At 42.8% G+C, this 15,650-nt stretch overlaps 1 protein-coding gene across 1 annotated transcript; it reads left to right on the plus strand.

Annotated features, from left to right (window-relative positions):
* Window positions 1-568: 568 nt before the first annotated feature.
* LOC120019338 (mucin-2-like) lies at window positions 569-13,830 on the plus strand. Its single transcript, XM_038962632.1, has 7 exons — window positions 569-724; window positions 3,605-3,790; window positions 10,260-10,401; window positions 10,563-10,679; window positions 11,228-11,256; window positions 12,134-12,160; window positions 12,688-13,830. Exons 1-7 carry the CDS (start codon window positions 574-576, stop codon window positions 13,191-13,193), a joined length of 1,158 nt encoding a protein of 385 aa, XP_038818560.1. The 5' UTR covers window positions 569-573; the 3' UTR covers window positions 13,194-13,830.
* The last annotated feature ends 1,820 nt before the right edge of the window (window positions 13,831-15,650 follow it).

Below are 15,650 nucleotides of genomic sequence, written 5' to 3' on the forward strand. Positions count from 1 at the left end.
GGCAGTCTGATGCAAGCACTTTGCTTTAGTGTGGGTGGATGGATACATATTTTGAAAACATCAGCAGTTTGGTATCAGTGCAAGACCAATAAATCTTTGTTGAGGAATATGAATTGTGTGTTTGTTAACTATTCTCACTTTGGCTCTGAGAGTGTTGTTATACAAACCCAGGTAGCCATAGCAACCCCTGCCCACATCTCTGGTGGAAGCTGAAGTTAACCTGTTTGAGACCAAGTGCCCTTTCACCTCTCCCCCCCTCTCTCCCTTCCAGCACTCCACTCCTCTACCTTCCTCCCCCTCTTCTTCCATCACTCCACTGTCCTGTCGTTCTTGGCTGAGGGCTTGAGATGGCTTACCAGGGCCTTTTAATCTCTCCTTAATGACATCATCTTCCCACCCATCTCCCTCTAGGCTCCATCTACTCTCCTCTATGGCTCTGGAACCAGGGATAAAAGAGGGAGGGGAGCGGATAAGGGAAGGTGATTGACTGAGCTCAGTGGAAGAGGAGGAGTGTAAGCAACCCTTTTGTAGGATCACACCCTCACACACTCGCACACACAGAGGTGGGTAGGCATGGCGTCTGGGACGTCGATGGAGGACAGTCCCATGGAGGAGTTGGTGGACCAGGGGTTGGGTATGGAGGAGATGGGACTGAGGAGGCCCTCTCTTAGGGAGACCTACCACCAAGACTCCCTGCTGGCTCCAGACACAGACTTCATGACCGGTACTGTATGTGTGGGGGATGGCGGGGTGGGGTACAATTCATATAGGTAAAGCAACGAAAGGGAAGATTCCTCTGAACATACATTATTTTGGGGGGGAGGGGGCAATTCCAATTGCTACAAAGTGTCACTTTACCTCTAGTAATTGGGGGCCTGACTGTGTGATGGGGGGGTATTGTTGTCTGTCAGAGGGTTTGTGTGGGTATGCAAGGAGGGTGGTGAATTTGGGATATGAATAGACACATGTTCTTTCTGCCATTCTCAAAGCACACCATCTTGGAAAGGAGAATATCAAATTACTGCCCTCTACATCAACATAATTGCTATAGGCCTATGGTTTTCTAAATGTTTGTTTTAGGGTTGTTTCTATGTTGTGTAGTGTGATTCTATTACATAATCCTGTTAGCTTGAGCGTGTGTGTGTAGGCTGTGTGTGTGTAGGCTGTGTGTGTGTGTGTGTGTGTGTGTGTGTGTGTGTGTGTAGACTGCGTGTGTTTGTAGGCTGTGCGTATGTGTGTGAAGGCTGGGTTTGTGGTTTGTATAGTTGAGTTAGTGCAGCAGTAGAGATTTGAGCTGGGTGCTACTAATTCCCTTTTCCAGGGCTGGGATTACAGGCTATTCTAATCCCAATCCCACATTAGGTTTCTGGAGGTGGCACAGGCCTGATGTCACAGCCAAAAACAGGAAGAGAAACACTAAATCAGAGAGTACACCGGGTCACAATGCCAAATATAGCAGACTACGCTTATCTGCATATATGGCTAGACTATGCCTAAAATAACCTGTATTTGCTAAATGCTATGGTATATCCTCACATATTCACTCTCCTAAATAAATGAGATGTGTTGACACTTGGCATGGTTTGTCAGTCACTGCTGGTGTATTAGCATGTGTTGTGTGTAACGTTCAGCCTCCATCAGTCAGAGTGGCCTGTACTATTGTAAATAAAAGACTGGAAGAGCGGGCGATCAATGAGCTGGACAAGCTTCTTACAGGAGAACAATACAAGGCCATGCAACCTGTCTCTCGCTCTCTCTGTTCTTACTTTACATCTCTATTTGTGTCTAACTCTCTCTGTCATCTCTCTCTCTCCATCTGTATTATTTTCTCTCTCTCTCTTTCTGTCTCCCTCCCTCTCCTCCTCTCTCTTTCTGTCTGCTTCTCTCTCTCTTCCTCTCCTCCTCTCTCTCTTTCTGTCCCCCTCTCCCTCTCTCTTCCTCTCCTCCTCTCTCTTTCTGTCCGCCTCCTCCACTCCTCCTTTCTCTCTCTCTCTGTCCACCTCTCTCTTTCTGTCCACCTCTCCCTCCCTTTCTATTTTCCTCTTTATCAGCGCTCTCTTTCTGTCCACCTCTCCCTCTATCTCTTCCTGTCTGTCAGTCTGACAGAAGGTTAATCAGGGTGGGGGTGGGGTTTCTCGTGCCAAAGAGGCTCAGTCTGAGGGATTATCATTGTGCTATTGTATAACACACACACACACACACACACACACACACACACACACACACACACACACACACACACACACAAACACCTCACTTTAGGTTGAATTGGAGAGGATAGGAGTGTATAGGCATGATCAAACACTAACACACACACACATGCACACGCAACCTCAGATCAAGGCTTGAAGCAATGTTGTAAACATCAGCATGCCCCACAACAGCAGACACCACCCAGAGAGAGAGGGAGTGTGATAAAGGAGAGACCGAGAGAAAAAACCCTTAATAATGTTTCATAACCTCACCTGACCTGGATTTGATGCTGTTACAGAGGAAAACAGGACAGGAAGAGAGAAGAGAACAGTTGTTGTGATATACATTTAGTGATCTTGGTGTGAGGCTGGTTGGAGCGGAGAGGAAGGGAGCTCCGTGTTCTACTGTGTGACAGAACTGGAACAGAGGATGGAACAGTGGAGATGAGAACACCAGCCAGTGGAAAACAAAGAGAAAAAGAGAGAGAGAGAGCTGGCAATCACTAGGATGGAGGAAGATATTGTCTGTCAGACAGTGGAAGAGAGGAGGAGGAGGAGTTCTGGAGTGGAGGAAGGGTTACCCAGTATGAGGAATCTTTATGACATCTCCTCACTGCACAGGGTTTCCAAAGGTATACGACAGCTTCTGTTCTTTTTCTTTACCATTCCACCAGTCACTTACTAGCATCACTCTCATAGGGATTAGAGTCTACTAAAAGGACACAGATGGCACCTATTGTCTTGGTCTTTGTAGTAGCAGATGTATTTCATTTGATCTCTGTGGTCGTGCTTTCATATTTATCATTTTTATCTGAGTGATGTGTGTGTCTGTGGCATGTGTGTGTGGTGTTTGTTATGTGTGAATTATAGTGCATGTGCTATTGTTTGTTTTAGCTTTTATGTCTACAGTATTTATGTTACTGTGTAAGGTGTCTGTGTGATATGTGAAGAATTCTGTTTGAGTCTGTGACTGGTCAGTCTGTTTGAGTCTGTGACTGGTCAGTCTGTTTGAGTCTGTGACTGGTCAGCCTGTTTGAGTCTGTGACTGGTCAGTCTGTTTGAGTCTGTGACTGGTCAGTCTGTTTGATGAATCTGTGTGAATATTCAGTCTGTTTGAGTCTGACTGTTCAGTCTTTTTTAATGAATCCGTTTGAGTCTATATCAATCACCTGGAAGCATCAGTAACGCTGTGTGTGTGTGTGCTAACATGGTCTTGAATTGCCCAATGGCCAGTGGCTTTAGTTCAGTGGGCTAAGACAGTGTTAGTGGCGCTGGTTGGGTACAAATGGCTTTAGCTGTCTATGTTACCGTAGCTTGGTGGCATGCGGGATGGATATAGTGAACCATCTGACGTACCTGAAGCAGTGGCTTTAGCTCAGTGGGCTAACTCTGTGTGTGGTTGTGCTCCCCAGATGACTGCAGCTCTGCAGCGAGCGGGATAGATGTAGCAGACCGCCTGACATACCTGGAGCAGCGGATGCAGATACAGGATGATGAGATCCAGCTTCTGAAGATGGCCCTGGCAGACGTCCTCAAGAGACTCAACATCTCAGAGGAACACCAGGCCACCAACGCCAAGAAAGGACCTGCTGAGAAAGGTACACACACATAGTGGGGTCCAAAATGATTGACACCCTTGATAAAGATGAGCAATAATGACTGTATAAAATAAATAATTCAAATAATGAGCTATATTGTATCCAAAAAGAATTTGGGAAATGATATTGTTTTATACTAATACAATTGCTCAGAGAAAGAGATTATGTTTAACAAGTAATCTTTTTTTTTCTCAAAATGGTAGGAGTCAAAATGATTGACACCCCTAAGGATTCTTTATAAATAAAGTAGTCAAAAGTTTAGTATTTGGTCCCATATTCCTAGCAAGCAATGACTACATCAAGCTTGTGACTCTACAAACTTGTTGAATGTATTTGCAGTTTGTTTTGGTTGTGTTTCAGATTATTTTGTGCCCAATTAGTATGTCATGTATTGTGTCATTTTGGAGTCACTTTTACTATAAATCAGAATAGAAAGTGTTTCTGAAGACACCATGATTACGGGTCATCCTTAATGAATCGTGAATAAGGATGAGTGAGAAAGTTACAGAGCGTCAAAGATCATACCCCCAAGACATGCTAACAATTCACCATTACCAATAACAGAGGAGGTTAGCATGTCTTGGGAGTATGATCTTTGACGCTCTGTAACTTTCTCACTCATCATTATTCATGATTAATTCATGATTAGCCATAATCATGTTAGCATCCACATTAATGTAGAAGTGTTTAGAAATATATTCTATTCTTATTTACAATCGTCTGAGACCAGCCACCCGGACAGCTGAGTATTTCTGTTTGTAATAAAGCCATATTGTGGGGGAAAACAAATTCTGATTGGCTAGGCCTTGCTCTCCAATGGATGGCCCCTGCCCGGTCATGTGAAATCCATAGACTAGGGCCTAATGAATTTATTTCAATTGACTTATTTCCTTATATGAACTGTAACTCAGTAAAATCGTTTGAATTGTTGAATGTTGTGTTTATATTTTTGTAAATGCTACATTGTTGGGCATACTGCCAAATTCTCTAAAACAGCGTTGGAGGTAGCTTATAGTAGAGAAATTAACATAAAATTATCTGGCAAATGCTCTGGTGGACCTTCCTGCAGTCAGCAAGCCAGTTGCACGCTCCCTCAAAACTTGAGAAATCTGTGGTATTGTTGTAACGATTGTCGTCGGGAGAAGGAGAAGAGGACCAAGGTGCAGCGTGGTACGTGTCCATATTTATTAAATGAACACTGAAATAACAAAAATAACAAAGCATAACGACCGAAACAGTTCTGGCTGGTGCAGACACACAACAGGAAACAACAACCCACAAAACACAGGTGGGATGAGAAAACCTAAGTATGGTTCTCAATCAGAGACAACGATAGACAGCTGCCTCTGATTGAGAACCACACCAGGCCAAACACCTAGAAATACAAAACATAGAACTAAACATAGAATGCCCACCCCAACTCACGCCCTGACCAAACCAAAATAGAGACATAAAAAAGGAACTAAGGTCAGAGCGTGACAATTGTGTTATGTGACAAAACTGCACATTTTGGAGTGGCCTTTTATTGTCCACAGCACAAGGTGCACCAGTGTAATGATCATGCTGTTTAATCAGCTTCTTGATATGCCACACCTGTTAGGTGGATGGATTATCTTGGCAAAGGAGAAATGCTCACTAACAGGGATGTAACCAAATTCCTGCACCAAATTTGGGAAAATAAGCTTTTTGTGCACATGGAACATTTCGGCGATCTTTTTTTTCAGCTCATGAAACATGGGACCAACACTTTACATGTTGCGTTTATATTTTTGTTCAGTATATACAGTGCCATCAGAAATTATTCAGACCCCTTGACTTTTTCCACATTTTGTTAGGTTACAGCCTTATTCTAAAATGTATCAAATAGTTTTTTTCCTCAACAATCTACACACAATACCCCATTATGACAAAGCAAAAACAGGTTTTTAGACATTTTTGTTCATTTATTTAAAATAAAAATCAGAAATATCACATTTACATAAGTATTCAGACACTTTACTCAGTGCTTTGTTGAAGCACCTTTTGCAGCAATTACAGCCTCGAGTCTTCTTGGGTATGACAGTACAAGCTTGACAAGCCTGTATTTGGGGAGTTTCTCCCATTCTTCTTTGCAGATCCTCTCAAGCTCTGTCAGGTTAGATGAGGAGCGTCTCTGCACAGCTATTTTCAGATCTCTCCAGAGATGTTTGATCCGGTTCAAGTCCGGGCTCTGGCTGGGCCACTCAAGGACATTCAGAGACTTGTCCCGAAGCCACTCCTGCGTTGTTTTGGCTGTGTGCTTAGAGTTGTTGTCCTTCGCCCCAGTCTGAGGTCCTGAGTGCTCTAGAGCAGGTTTTCATCAAGGATCTCTCTGTACTTTGCTCAGTTCATCTTTCCCTCTATCCTGACTAGTCTCCTAGTCCCTGCCACTGAAAAACATCCCCACAGCATGATGCTGCCACTATGCTTACCATAGGGATGGTGCCAGCTTTCCTCCGGATGTGACGCTTGGCATTCAGGCCAAAGAGTTCAATCTTCGTTTCATCAGACCAGAGAATCTTCGTATTATTCTGTATGTAACTCTGTGACACTCCATATAGTCTCTATGGGGGTGCCACAGGGTTCAATTCTCGGGCCGACTCTCTTCTCTGTATACATCAATAATGTCTCTCTTGCTGCTGGTGATTCTCTGATCCACCTCTACGCAGACGACACCATTCTGTATACCTCTGGCCCTTCTTTGGACACTGTTAACTAACCTCCAGACAAGCTTCAATGCCATACAACTCTCCTTCCGTGGCCAACTCTCCTTCCGTGGGGGTCTCAATTTACTGTTGACTTAGAATACACATGGTGCAATTTCGACATTTGTTTGTTTAACAGCAGACACTCAGTTAGCCCATGTCAGCAATTATTTTTAACGTTTGATTGGTAAGTTAGTCTAGCGGCCAGCTATGTAAACTTTTAGTAAAACCGACTGAAATGGGGCCCATTGATCATCAGTTATCATATTAAAAACTGCAAACATTTTCCTCCACCCTATGGCAAAATGTGTAGAATTGCAAGAAATTAGCTGTAAAACAGCAAATTTTTCTTTCCTTCCCATAGCAAAGTAAGTAGAATTGCATGAAATTAGTTATAAAATTGCAACATTCTCTCTCCACCCCATGGCAAAATGTGTAGAATTTCAGGAAATTAACTTTAAAACTCAAATGTTTTGTTCGCAAGTTGGGCATGGTGTGGGTACGCAGACCCACTGCGGCCACCATGATGAGTTCTGTTTTTTTGTGGCCCCCACCCCTATCAGTTGCCCATCTCTGGCTTAGGTTGTTACGAGTGTACTGATATAAGTAGGACACGTGACAACTTTGAGAAAAACACTTTATACCCAAGTTGTGCACACGCGTATCTGATCTCTCATTGGACATTGTGTTAACTAACCTCCAGGCAAGCTTCAATGCTATACAACTCTCCTTCCGTGGCCTCCAACTGCTCTTAAATGCAAGTAAAACTAAACGCATTCAACCAATCGCTGCCCCGCACCTGCCCGCCCGCCTAGCATCACTACTCTGGATGGTTCTGACTTAGAATATGTGGACAACTACAAATATCTAGGTGTCTGGTAAGACTGCAAACTCTCCTTCCAGACTCACATTAAGCATCTCCAATCCAAAATTAAACCTAGAATCGGCTTTCTATTTCGCAGACAAAGCATCCTTCACTCATGCTGCCAAACATACCCTCGTAAAACTGACCATCCTACTGATCCTCGACTTCGGCGATGTCATTTACAAAATAGCCTCCAACACTCTACTCAGCAAATTGGATGCAGTCTATCACAGTGCCATCCGTTTTGTCACCAAAGCCCCATATACTACCCACCACTGCGACCTGTATGCTCTCTTTGGCTGGCCTTTGCTTCATACTCGTCGCCAAACCCACTGGCTCCATGTCATCTACAAGTCTCTGCTAGGTAAAGCCCCGCCTTATCTCAGCTCACTGGTCACCATAGCAGCATCCACCCGTAGCACGCGCTCCAGCAGGTATATCTCACTGGTCACCCCCAAAGCCAATTCTTCCTTTGGCCGCCTTTCCTTCCAGTTCTCTGCTGCCAATGACTGGAACGAACTGCAAAAATCACTGAAGCTGGAGACTCATATCTCCCTCACTAGCTTTAAGCACCAGCTGTCAGAGCAGCTCACAGATCAATGCACCTGTACATAGCCCATCTGTAAATAACCCATCCAACTACCTCATCCCCATACTGTATTTATTTATCTCTCTCCTTTGCACCCCAGTATCTCTACTTGCACATTCATCTTCTGCACATGTACCATTCCAGTGTTTAAATGCTATATTGTAATTACTTCGCCACCATGGCCTATTTATTGCCTTACCTCCCTTATCTTCACTAGGGTAGGGGGCAGCATTCAGAATTTTGGATGAAAAGCGTGCCCAAATTAAACTGCCTGCTACTCAGGCCCAGAAGCTAGTGTATTCATATATATAGAAAACACTCTAAAGTTTCCAAAACTGTTAAAATAATATCTGTGAGTATAACAGAACTGATATGGCAGGCGAAAACCAGAGGAAAATCCAACCAGGAAGTACTATTATTTTGAAAGGCTGTTTTTCCATTGAAAGCCTATCCTCCATACAAAGACTTAGGACCCAATTCATGAGCTCTGTGGCTTCCTCTACATGTGGCCAGTCTTTAGGCATTGTTTCAGGCTTTTACTCTGAAAAATGAGGGAAATACAGCACTTTCAGTGGCCAGTGGACATTTCCAGCCATGAGTCCTGTGCCTGATCGGGAACGCGCCTTTCTTGTTTCTCTTTTTCTATTGACGAAGCTTTTGTCCGGTTGAAATATTATTGATTATTTATGACAAAAACAACCGGAGGATTGAGTTTAAACATCGTTTGGCATGTTTCTACTAACTTTTATTGGACTTTTTTTGGACTTTTCGTCTGGACTTGGTGCACGCGCCTTGAGCATTCGGATTACTGGACAAAACGCGCAAACAAAAAGGAGGTTTTTGGACATTATCGAACAAAACAAACATTTATTGTCTAACATGGAGACCTGGGTGCGCCACCAGATGAAGATCATCAAAGGTAAGTGATTCATTTTAATGCTATTTCTGACTTTTGTGACACCTCTCCTTGGTAGGAAAATGGCTCTGTTTTTCTGTGGCTAGGCGCAGAGCCAACATAGTCGCAAAGTGTGCTTTCGCCGTAAAGCCTTTTTGAAATCTGACACAGCGGTTGCATTAAGGAGAAGTTTATCTTTATTCCTATATTTAACACTTGTATCGTTTATTAATGTTTATGATGAGTATTTCTGTAATTTGATGTGGCTCTCTGCACTTTCACCGGATGTTTGTTTGAGACAATGCATTTCTGAACATAACGCGCAAATGTAAACTGAGATTTTTGGATATAAATATGAACCTTATCGAACAAAACAAACATCTATTGTGTAACATGAAGTCCTATGAGTGCTATCTGATGAAGATCATCAAAGGTTAGTGATTCATTTTATCTCTTTCTGCTTTTTGTGACTCTTTGGCTGGAAAAATGGCTGTATGGTTTTCTGTGACTAGGACCTAACATAATCACATGGTGTGCTTTCGCAGTAAAGCCTTTTTGAAATAGGACACTGTGGTTGGATTTACAAGAAGTTTATCTTTAAAATGGTGTATAATACTTGTATGTTTGAGGAATTTTAATTATGGGATTTCTGTTGTTTTGAATTTGGCGCCCTGCAATTTCACTGACTGTTGTCGAGGTGGGATGCTAGCGTCCCACTGGTACCTACCTCATTTGCACACACTGTATATAGATTTTTTCCTATAATACTTTTATGTTTGAGGAATTTTAATTATGGGATTTCGGATGTTTTGAATTTGGCGCCCTGCAATTTCACTGGCTGTTGTCAAGGTGGGATGCTAGCGTCCCACTGGTACCTACCTCATTTGCACACACTGTATATACATTTTTTCCTACTGTATTATTGACTGTATGTTTGTTTACTCCATGTGTAACTCTGTGTTGTTGTATGTGTCAAACTGCTTTGGTTTATCTTGGCCAGGTCGCAGTTGTAAATGAGAACTTGTTCTCAACTAGCCTACCTGGTTAAATAAAGGTTCATTAAAAAAATGAAGACAAAGGTTAGGTGAATTTACGTGAAAGGTTAAGTGAATTGGGTTTGGTTTAGAATAAGGGTTAGCTAAAATGCTACAGTTGTCCCCAACGCGACTCGAAAACACAACCTTTGGATTGATAGACAGTCGTTGATTACACCCACCCATCCTTCACGACCAACCACCCTACTTTTGTTTCTGTCTAAAGTAACAAAATCATTAGTACATCAGTATCCTATGTCTTGGAGGTGCTCAGAAATGTGTATAGTATGTTTTGTATAGCTCTGAGGCAATGCTACATACACACACACCCTCCTCACCCACATTTCCCCTATGCACCAGCAGCTAGGCCTGTGTCTCTTGCCCTGCTGTCCAGACCATCAATGAACAGCCTTGCCTCTCTGAAGAAAAGCTCCACAAGCTCTACAATGCCCTCTACCTCCACCACACGGAACTACAGCCCCTTACCAGGAGCATCAGCCAAGAGGTACAGTACACAATCACTAACAGAGAGGTACAGTATGATTACTAAACCTCTACTGTAACTCTAGCTAGATAAATTTCACCAAATTAATCATACACTTGCTGTTGTCCCACTCTCTCCCCCGCCTCTCTCTTTTTTCTCTCCCCTCCCCCTTTCTCCCTCAGTGGTGTGAAGAGTTCAGCAGGCAGTCTGAAGGACTGTACCTCTAAGACAGCTCGGCCCGGCCCCCGACCTGGCCCCTCAGGCTCAACAGCGGCCCCCGGCAGTAAGAAAGCCGATAGGTATGTTAGTAGGCAGATACTGCACAGGAACTTAGACGTCTGTGTCAGTAAGAGGGAAGGGGTGTTAAAATGTGTTCTGAACATAGCCACGGAAAGTAAGGGTGATGAGGGGGCTGTAGCATGCCCTGAAACAAATCACAAGACATTTTTGTTGGGATTTCTCACAACAGTAGTGCACTGGGCCTTTATAAGTCCTGCATTAGCGGCAGCCCCATGCCCAAACATCTTCCCGTGGCTATAACTGTTCTGTACTGAGTCTATAAGGCTCTTACGTAGTTTCAAATACATCCCTAGAGCAGGAGTCACAACTCTGGTCCTTGAAGGTCTGCTGGTTTCCATCCTAGTTCGTCAATCAGACACTGGTTTATATCTGGTAACCTGGTGTAAAAACTAAAAGCATCAGAACTGTGGCCCTCGTGGACTGTGGACTGGAGTTGTCCATCCTTGTTCTAGACGAGCGTGAGATTGAGAATAGATGTGAGATTGAGAAACATTTCCATGCTTGTGGGATGGGGCCTAACTTCTTCTTTCTCACTCTCTCCTTGCAGCAAAACCAAGGAGCCTGCAGCCAGTGTAGGTAAGACAATTCTTTAATGTCTACTGTAGTGTGCTCTTCCCACTAGCAGGGAGCAGCACTAAGATGGACAACAGGGCTTGGGTAGAGTAATGGCCAGGTTTAATATTTGTATTTATTTATTTAAACTTTATTTAAGGTTAATGAAATGGGAAACAAGCTGTTGGTTAGATTGATCCTACTGTAACATACCATTGATAAATGGCAGTGGTGGAAAAAGTACCCAAATGTCATACTTGAGTAAAAGTAAAGATACCTTAATAGAAAATGACAAAGTAATTACTAAGTAAAAGTGAAAGTCACCCAGTAAAATATTACTTGAGTAAAAGTATTTGGTTTTAAATATACTTAAGTATCAAAAGTAAATGTAATTGCTAATATATACTTAAGTATTAAAAGTAAAAATCTTTTCAAATTCTTTATATTAAGTAAACAAGGCAGCACAATTTTCTTGTTTTTTTATTTAGGTATAGCCAGGGGCACACTCCAACAGTCAGACATAATTTACAAACGGAGCATTTGTGTTTAGTGAATCCGCCAGTTCAGAGGCAGTAGGGATGACCAGGGATGTTCTCTTGATAAGTGCATGAATTGGACAATTTTCCTGTCCTGCTAAGCATTGAAAATGTAATGAGTACTTTTGCGTGTCAGGGAAAATGTATGGAGAAAAAGTACATTCTTTTCTTTAGGAATGTAGTTAAGTAAAAGTTGACAAAAATATATAAATAGTAAAGTACAGATACCCCCAAAAACGACTTAAGTAGTACTTTAAAGTATTTTTACTTAAGTAATTTACACCACTGACAAATGGTTAGAGTGGCTACTATAACTCCCACATAGAGTGACCTGCTCTCTCTGTTTCTGTGTTTGTTTTCTACAGGGTCGAGGCATGTGACGCACTGTAAAGGTAGGCCTCAGTCCAACCTCTTGGAATAACATTGTTAACCTCAACTGGATATGTCTTAGTCTAGCTCTCCTAGTAATGGCTGAATGGAGTCAATGAAATGGTACCAAACACGTGGTTTCCATGTTGTTGACACCACTCCATTGACTTCATTCCAGCCATTACTTTGAGCCGTCCTCCCTCAGCAGCCTCCACTGAGTTCTACATACTATGACTGTATTCTCCACCGCCTGTTACTGATCCCATGCATTATCTATCTCAGAAGAGACAGCGTCTGTCAAGTTTGTCAAGTTTATGGAATAATATCTACTAAAAGCTCAAATCTAATCTGTGGCAAATACATCTTCTGGTTTCTAAAGTACAAGTAAGCACTGTATTTGAACACTTGTTTTATCCTTGTCTCTCATTTTCTCACCATGTATCATCATGACTTCTCTTCCCTTCCCATTCCCTCTCCACGACACATCCACACCTTTCCCTCCCACCTCAACACTTCAACCCCTGACCATCTCCTCACACCCCAACACTTCAACCCCTCACCACCTGCTCCCTCACACCCTCACACCCCAACACTTCAACCCCTCACCACCTTCTCCCTCACACCCCAACACTTCAACCCCTCACCACCTGCTCCCTCACACCCCAACACTTCAACCCCTCACCATCTGCTCACACTAACATACATCACTTCGTCCCCTACTTTCACCCTCAACCTTTACCCCTCATTTCACCTCTTCACTTAGTGACTATGCAGATCTATCTGAGCCCCCAAACAAAAAGGACTGGGTCTTCTGAAGTGGCCAAATCAGCCCCCACGGTCCCCAATTCCAGACCAACCAGAACCCCCACCCCCCCTCAGACCAAAGGAGTCCCCCCAACCTCCGACCGAACCAAGCCCAAGACACGCAAAACACACCCTGCCTTCACCCTCCCCCTGCAGAAAAGCACCAATCAAAATACGTATTCTCCTCTGGACACGTTCAATTACAAAAGCCCCTTCAAATCACCCAGCCATTACTTCCAGATCTGTTACTAAGCAATAGAGTAGGTTATGAGGATGTAGAAGTTGCTCCTTAACACAGGTCTGGGGTGAGATATTGTTCTAATCCTCATAATGGTTAGGGTTGGATAATCTGATCCTAGATCTGTGGTTAAGGGCAACTTATATTTGGGCTATTACAAGTGTAGGCCTGTAAGGGAAATCGGTTTTCCAGATGTTTGAAAATGTATAGCAATGTGAGGTACTTACTGTAGAAGTGGAGGTTGTCTTTAGTAATGTTTGAGATGGACTCATAGTTACAAAGTTTGGGTATTGAGGTTTTTGTTTGACCAGACAAGAGAATAGTGAGTTTATTTGATTGTTTTGTTGAATTTCCTAGCACCATCAGTGACCATAGTCCTCTTCACTTTGTTCTCTGTAATTTCTTACATATTTCTGTCTCTGTCAACTGGAAGCCTCTATTTTTTTCTGCTGGTTCTTTCTGTCTTAATGTCTCATTTATGTTTTACATTTTAGTAATTTAGCAGTTTTGTTTGTTTTGTAGCTTTATGTCAGTAAAATATGGATGTATGAGTTTTCATTGAAATCTCCCTGACTTTGAGGGGGATGTACAGTATGAGTGGATTCTCTTATTCGATTTCTGTGTGTATCTCTGTCTCTGTTGACAGCCATTAATAAACATTTCAGTGATCACCTGCTTCGACTACTTTTTCTTTCTCCTTTCTCTTACAACACAAATGTTAAGTCATTTAGCAGACGCTCTTATCCAGAGCGACTTACCGGAGAATTGAGGGTTTAGTGCCTTGCTCAAGGGCACATTATCAGATTTTTAACCTAATCGGCTCAGGGATTCAAACCAGTAACCTTTCGGTTACTGGCCCAACACTCTTAACCGTTAGGCTAACTGGCGCCCCCTATGGCCTGCTGTAATAATAACAATGTAATAACAAATTATTACAAGATATGTCCATGGTGTTTGGAGTTTTACTCTGTGTGAGTGAATGTGTGTGTGTGTGTTTTGTACATAGTATTGTGGAAAAGTTCTGTTAGAAACCTCTATGGAGATGCATAGTGGGGCAGAAATCTCTGCCGTCGGCTCACAGAAACTGTAGGCCTCAGTGTACGTGAGGGTCAGAAGGCTAGATGTATGCTATCCAACTCGGTGACAACATGACATTGGGTAGGCTAGTTTCAGTAGTTATCTAAATTGCGTATGCACCCCCCTTGAACTTAGTGTGTTGTCTTCACACTTGCAACATGGAGTTCAAGTGGGTAAGGGATGCTCTCTGCTGGCCAGAAGATAATTGGGCCTCTGTTTCCTTTCTCAGACACTTTAAAGCCCCCATGCAATCTTTGTAATTGTATTTTTAAATCTTCACTGTATGTCTAATAAAACAACTTAATTTCCCTGAGCCTCATTGGACCTTGAAACGCTCGGTCTAATGGTGTAGGCATTAGGAAACAAAATAGAAAATATTTACATGCACAGACCTGATTGGCTGATAGGATGGTCTAGAGCCCACCCCTTTCCCAGATGAACAGTCATTGGCCTATTATAAACAGGTCACATTGTGAATATCATGATGTGGGCCAAAAGTTCCATTCAACCTGAACAGGCTGAAATTCCAGGCTCTTAAACAAAAAAGGCATTATCATAATTTTCACAATTTCAGTGTTATTTCGACCTCATTGTGTGGAAATATAATTTAAGAAAAAACTGTAAAATCACAATTTAACTGGAATGCCCCTTTAAGTGGGCTCAACTTCAAGGATATTTCTTCTTTAATGGTATCTGAAGAATATGTGGCTTGAAAATCAAGGCTAGACAGCAGAAGTGAAAGTCTGTGACCACACCAACATCTTAGTTGGGTACAGATCATTCACACCTGCCATCTTGCAGGCTATGTTCAATGATTCCGTCGATGTCGATTGATGTTATGTCCTTGGCCCTGTACTTTGTCTGCATGCAGGTCAGAAGATCTTAGTCGTGTAAAATAAAGGTTCAATTAATAAATAAAATAAAAATAGGTTTGAGGTGTCCTAACCCAAAACCTAGCCTACAAAAGGGAAAGGCATTCACTTTTGACCTTACAACCCCATCTGTTTACCTGTCCGAGGGGAACAGCTGTTCCCTGTAGTGTAGCCAACTAAGATGGGTTCAACAAGGATGGATATCAAATGGACATCCAATTCCTCTCATCATGGATTTAAGTAGGCCTAATACTGTTTTTCATTAAGTGCTAGACATGTTACATTATTACCTGGTGGTGTTGTCAGGGTCACAGGCTTAGTGGTCACACTTCAAAAAAGAAACATCAGTTTGAACCCGACGACCATTGAATATCATTGGTTTGGAGAGGAAACAGAAGGGTGGTATGGACTTAGCCTACAGTAGCTACAGCAGCTGTAGGCCTTCAGCGGAACGAAGCCACTGTGAATGACCCCCCCCCCCCCCCTCTCTATATCCCTCCCTCCCGCGCGTCCACTCCGTGT

This window comes from Salvelinus namaycush, chromosome 24 (assembly GCF_016432855.1).
Source record: "Salvelinus namaycush isolate Seneca chromosome 24, SaNama_1.0, whole genome shotgun sequence".
In the NCBI taxonomy this organism is placed as follows: domain Eukaryota; kingdom Metazoa; phylum Chordata; class Actinopteri; order Salmoniformes; family Salmonidae; genus Salvelinus; species Salvelinus namaycush.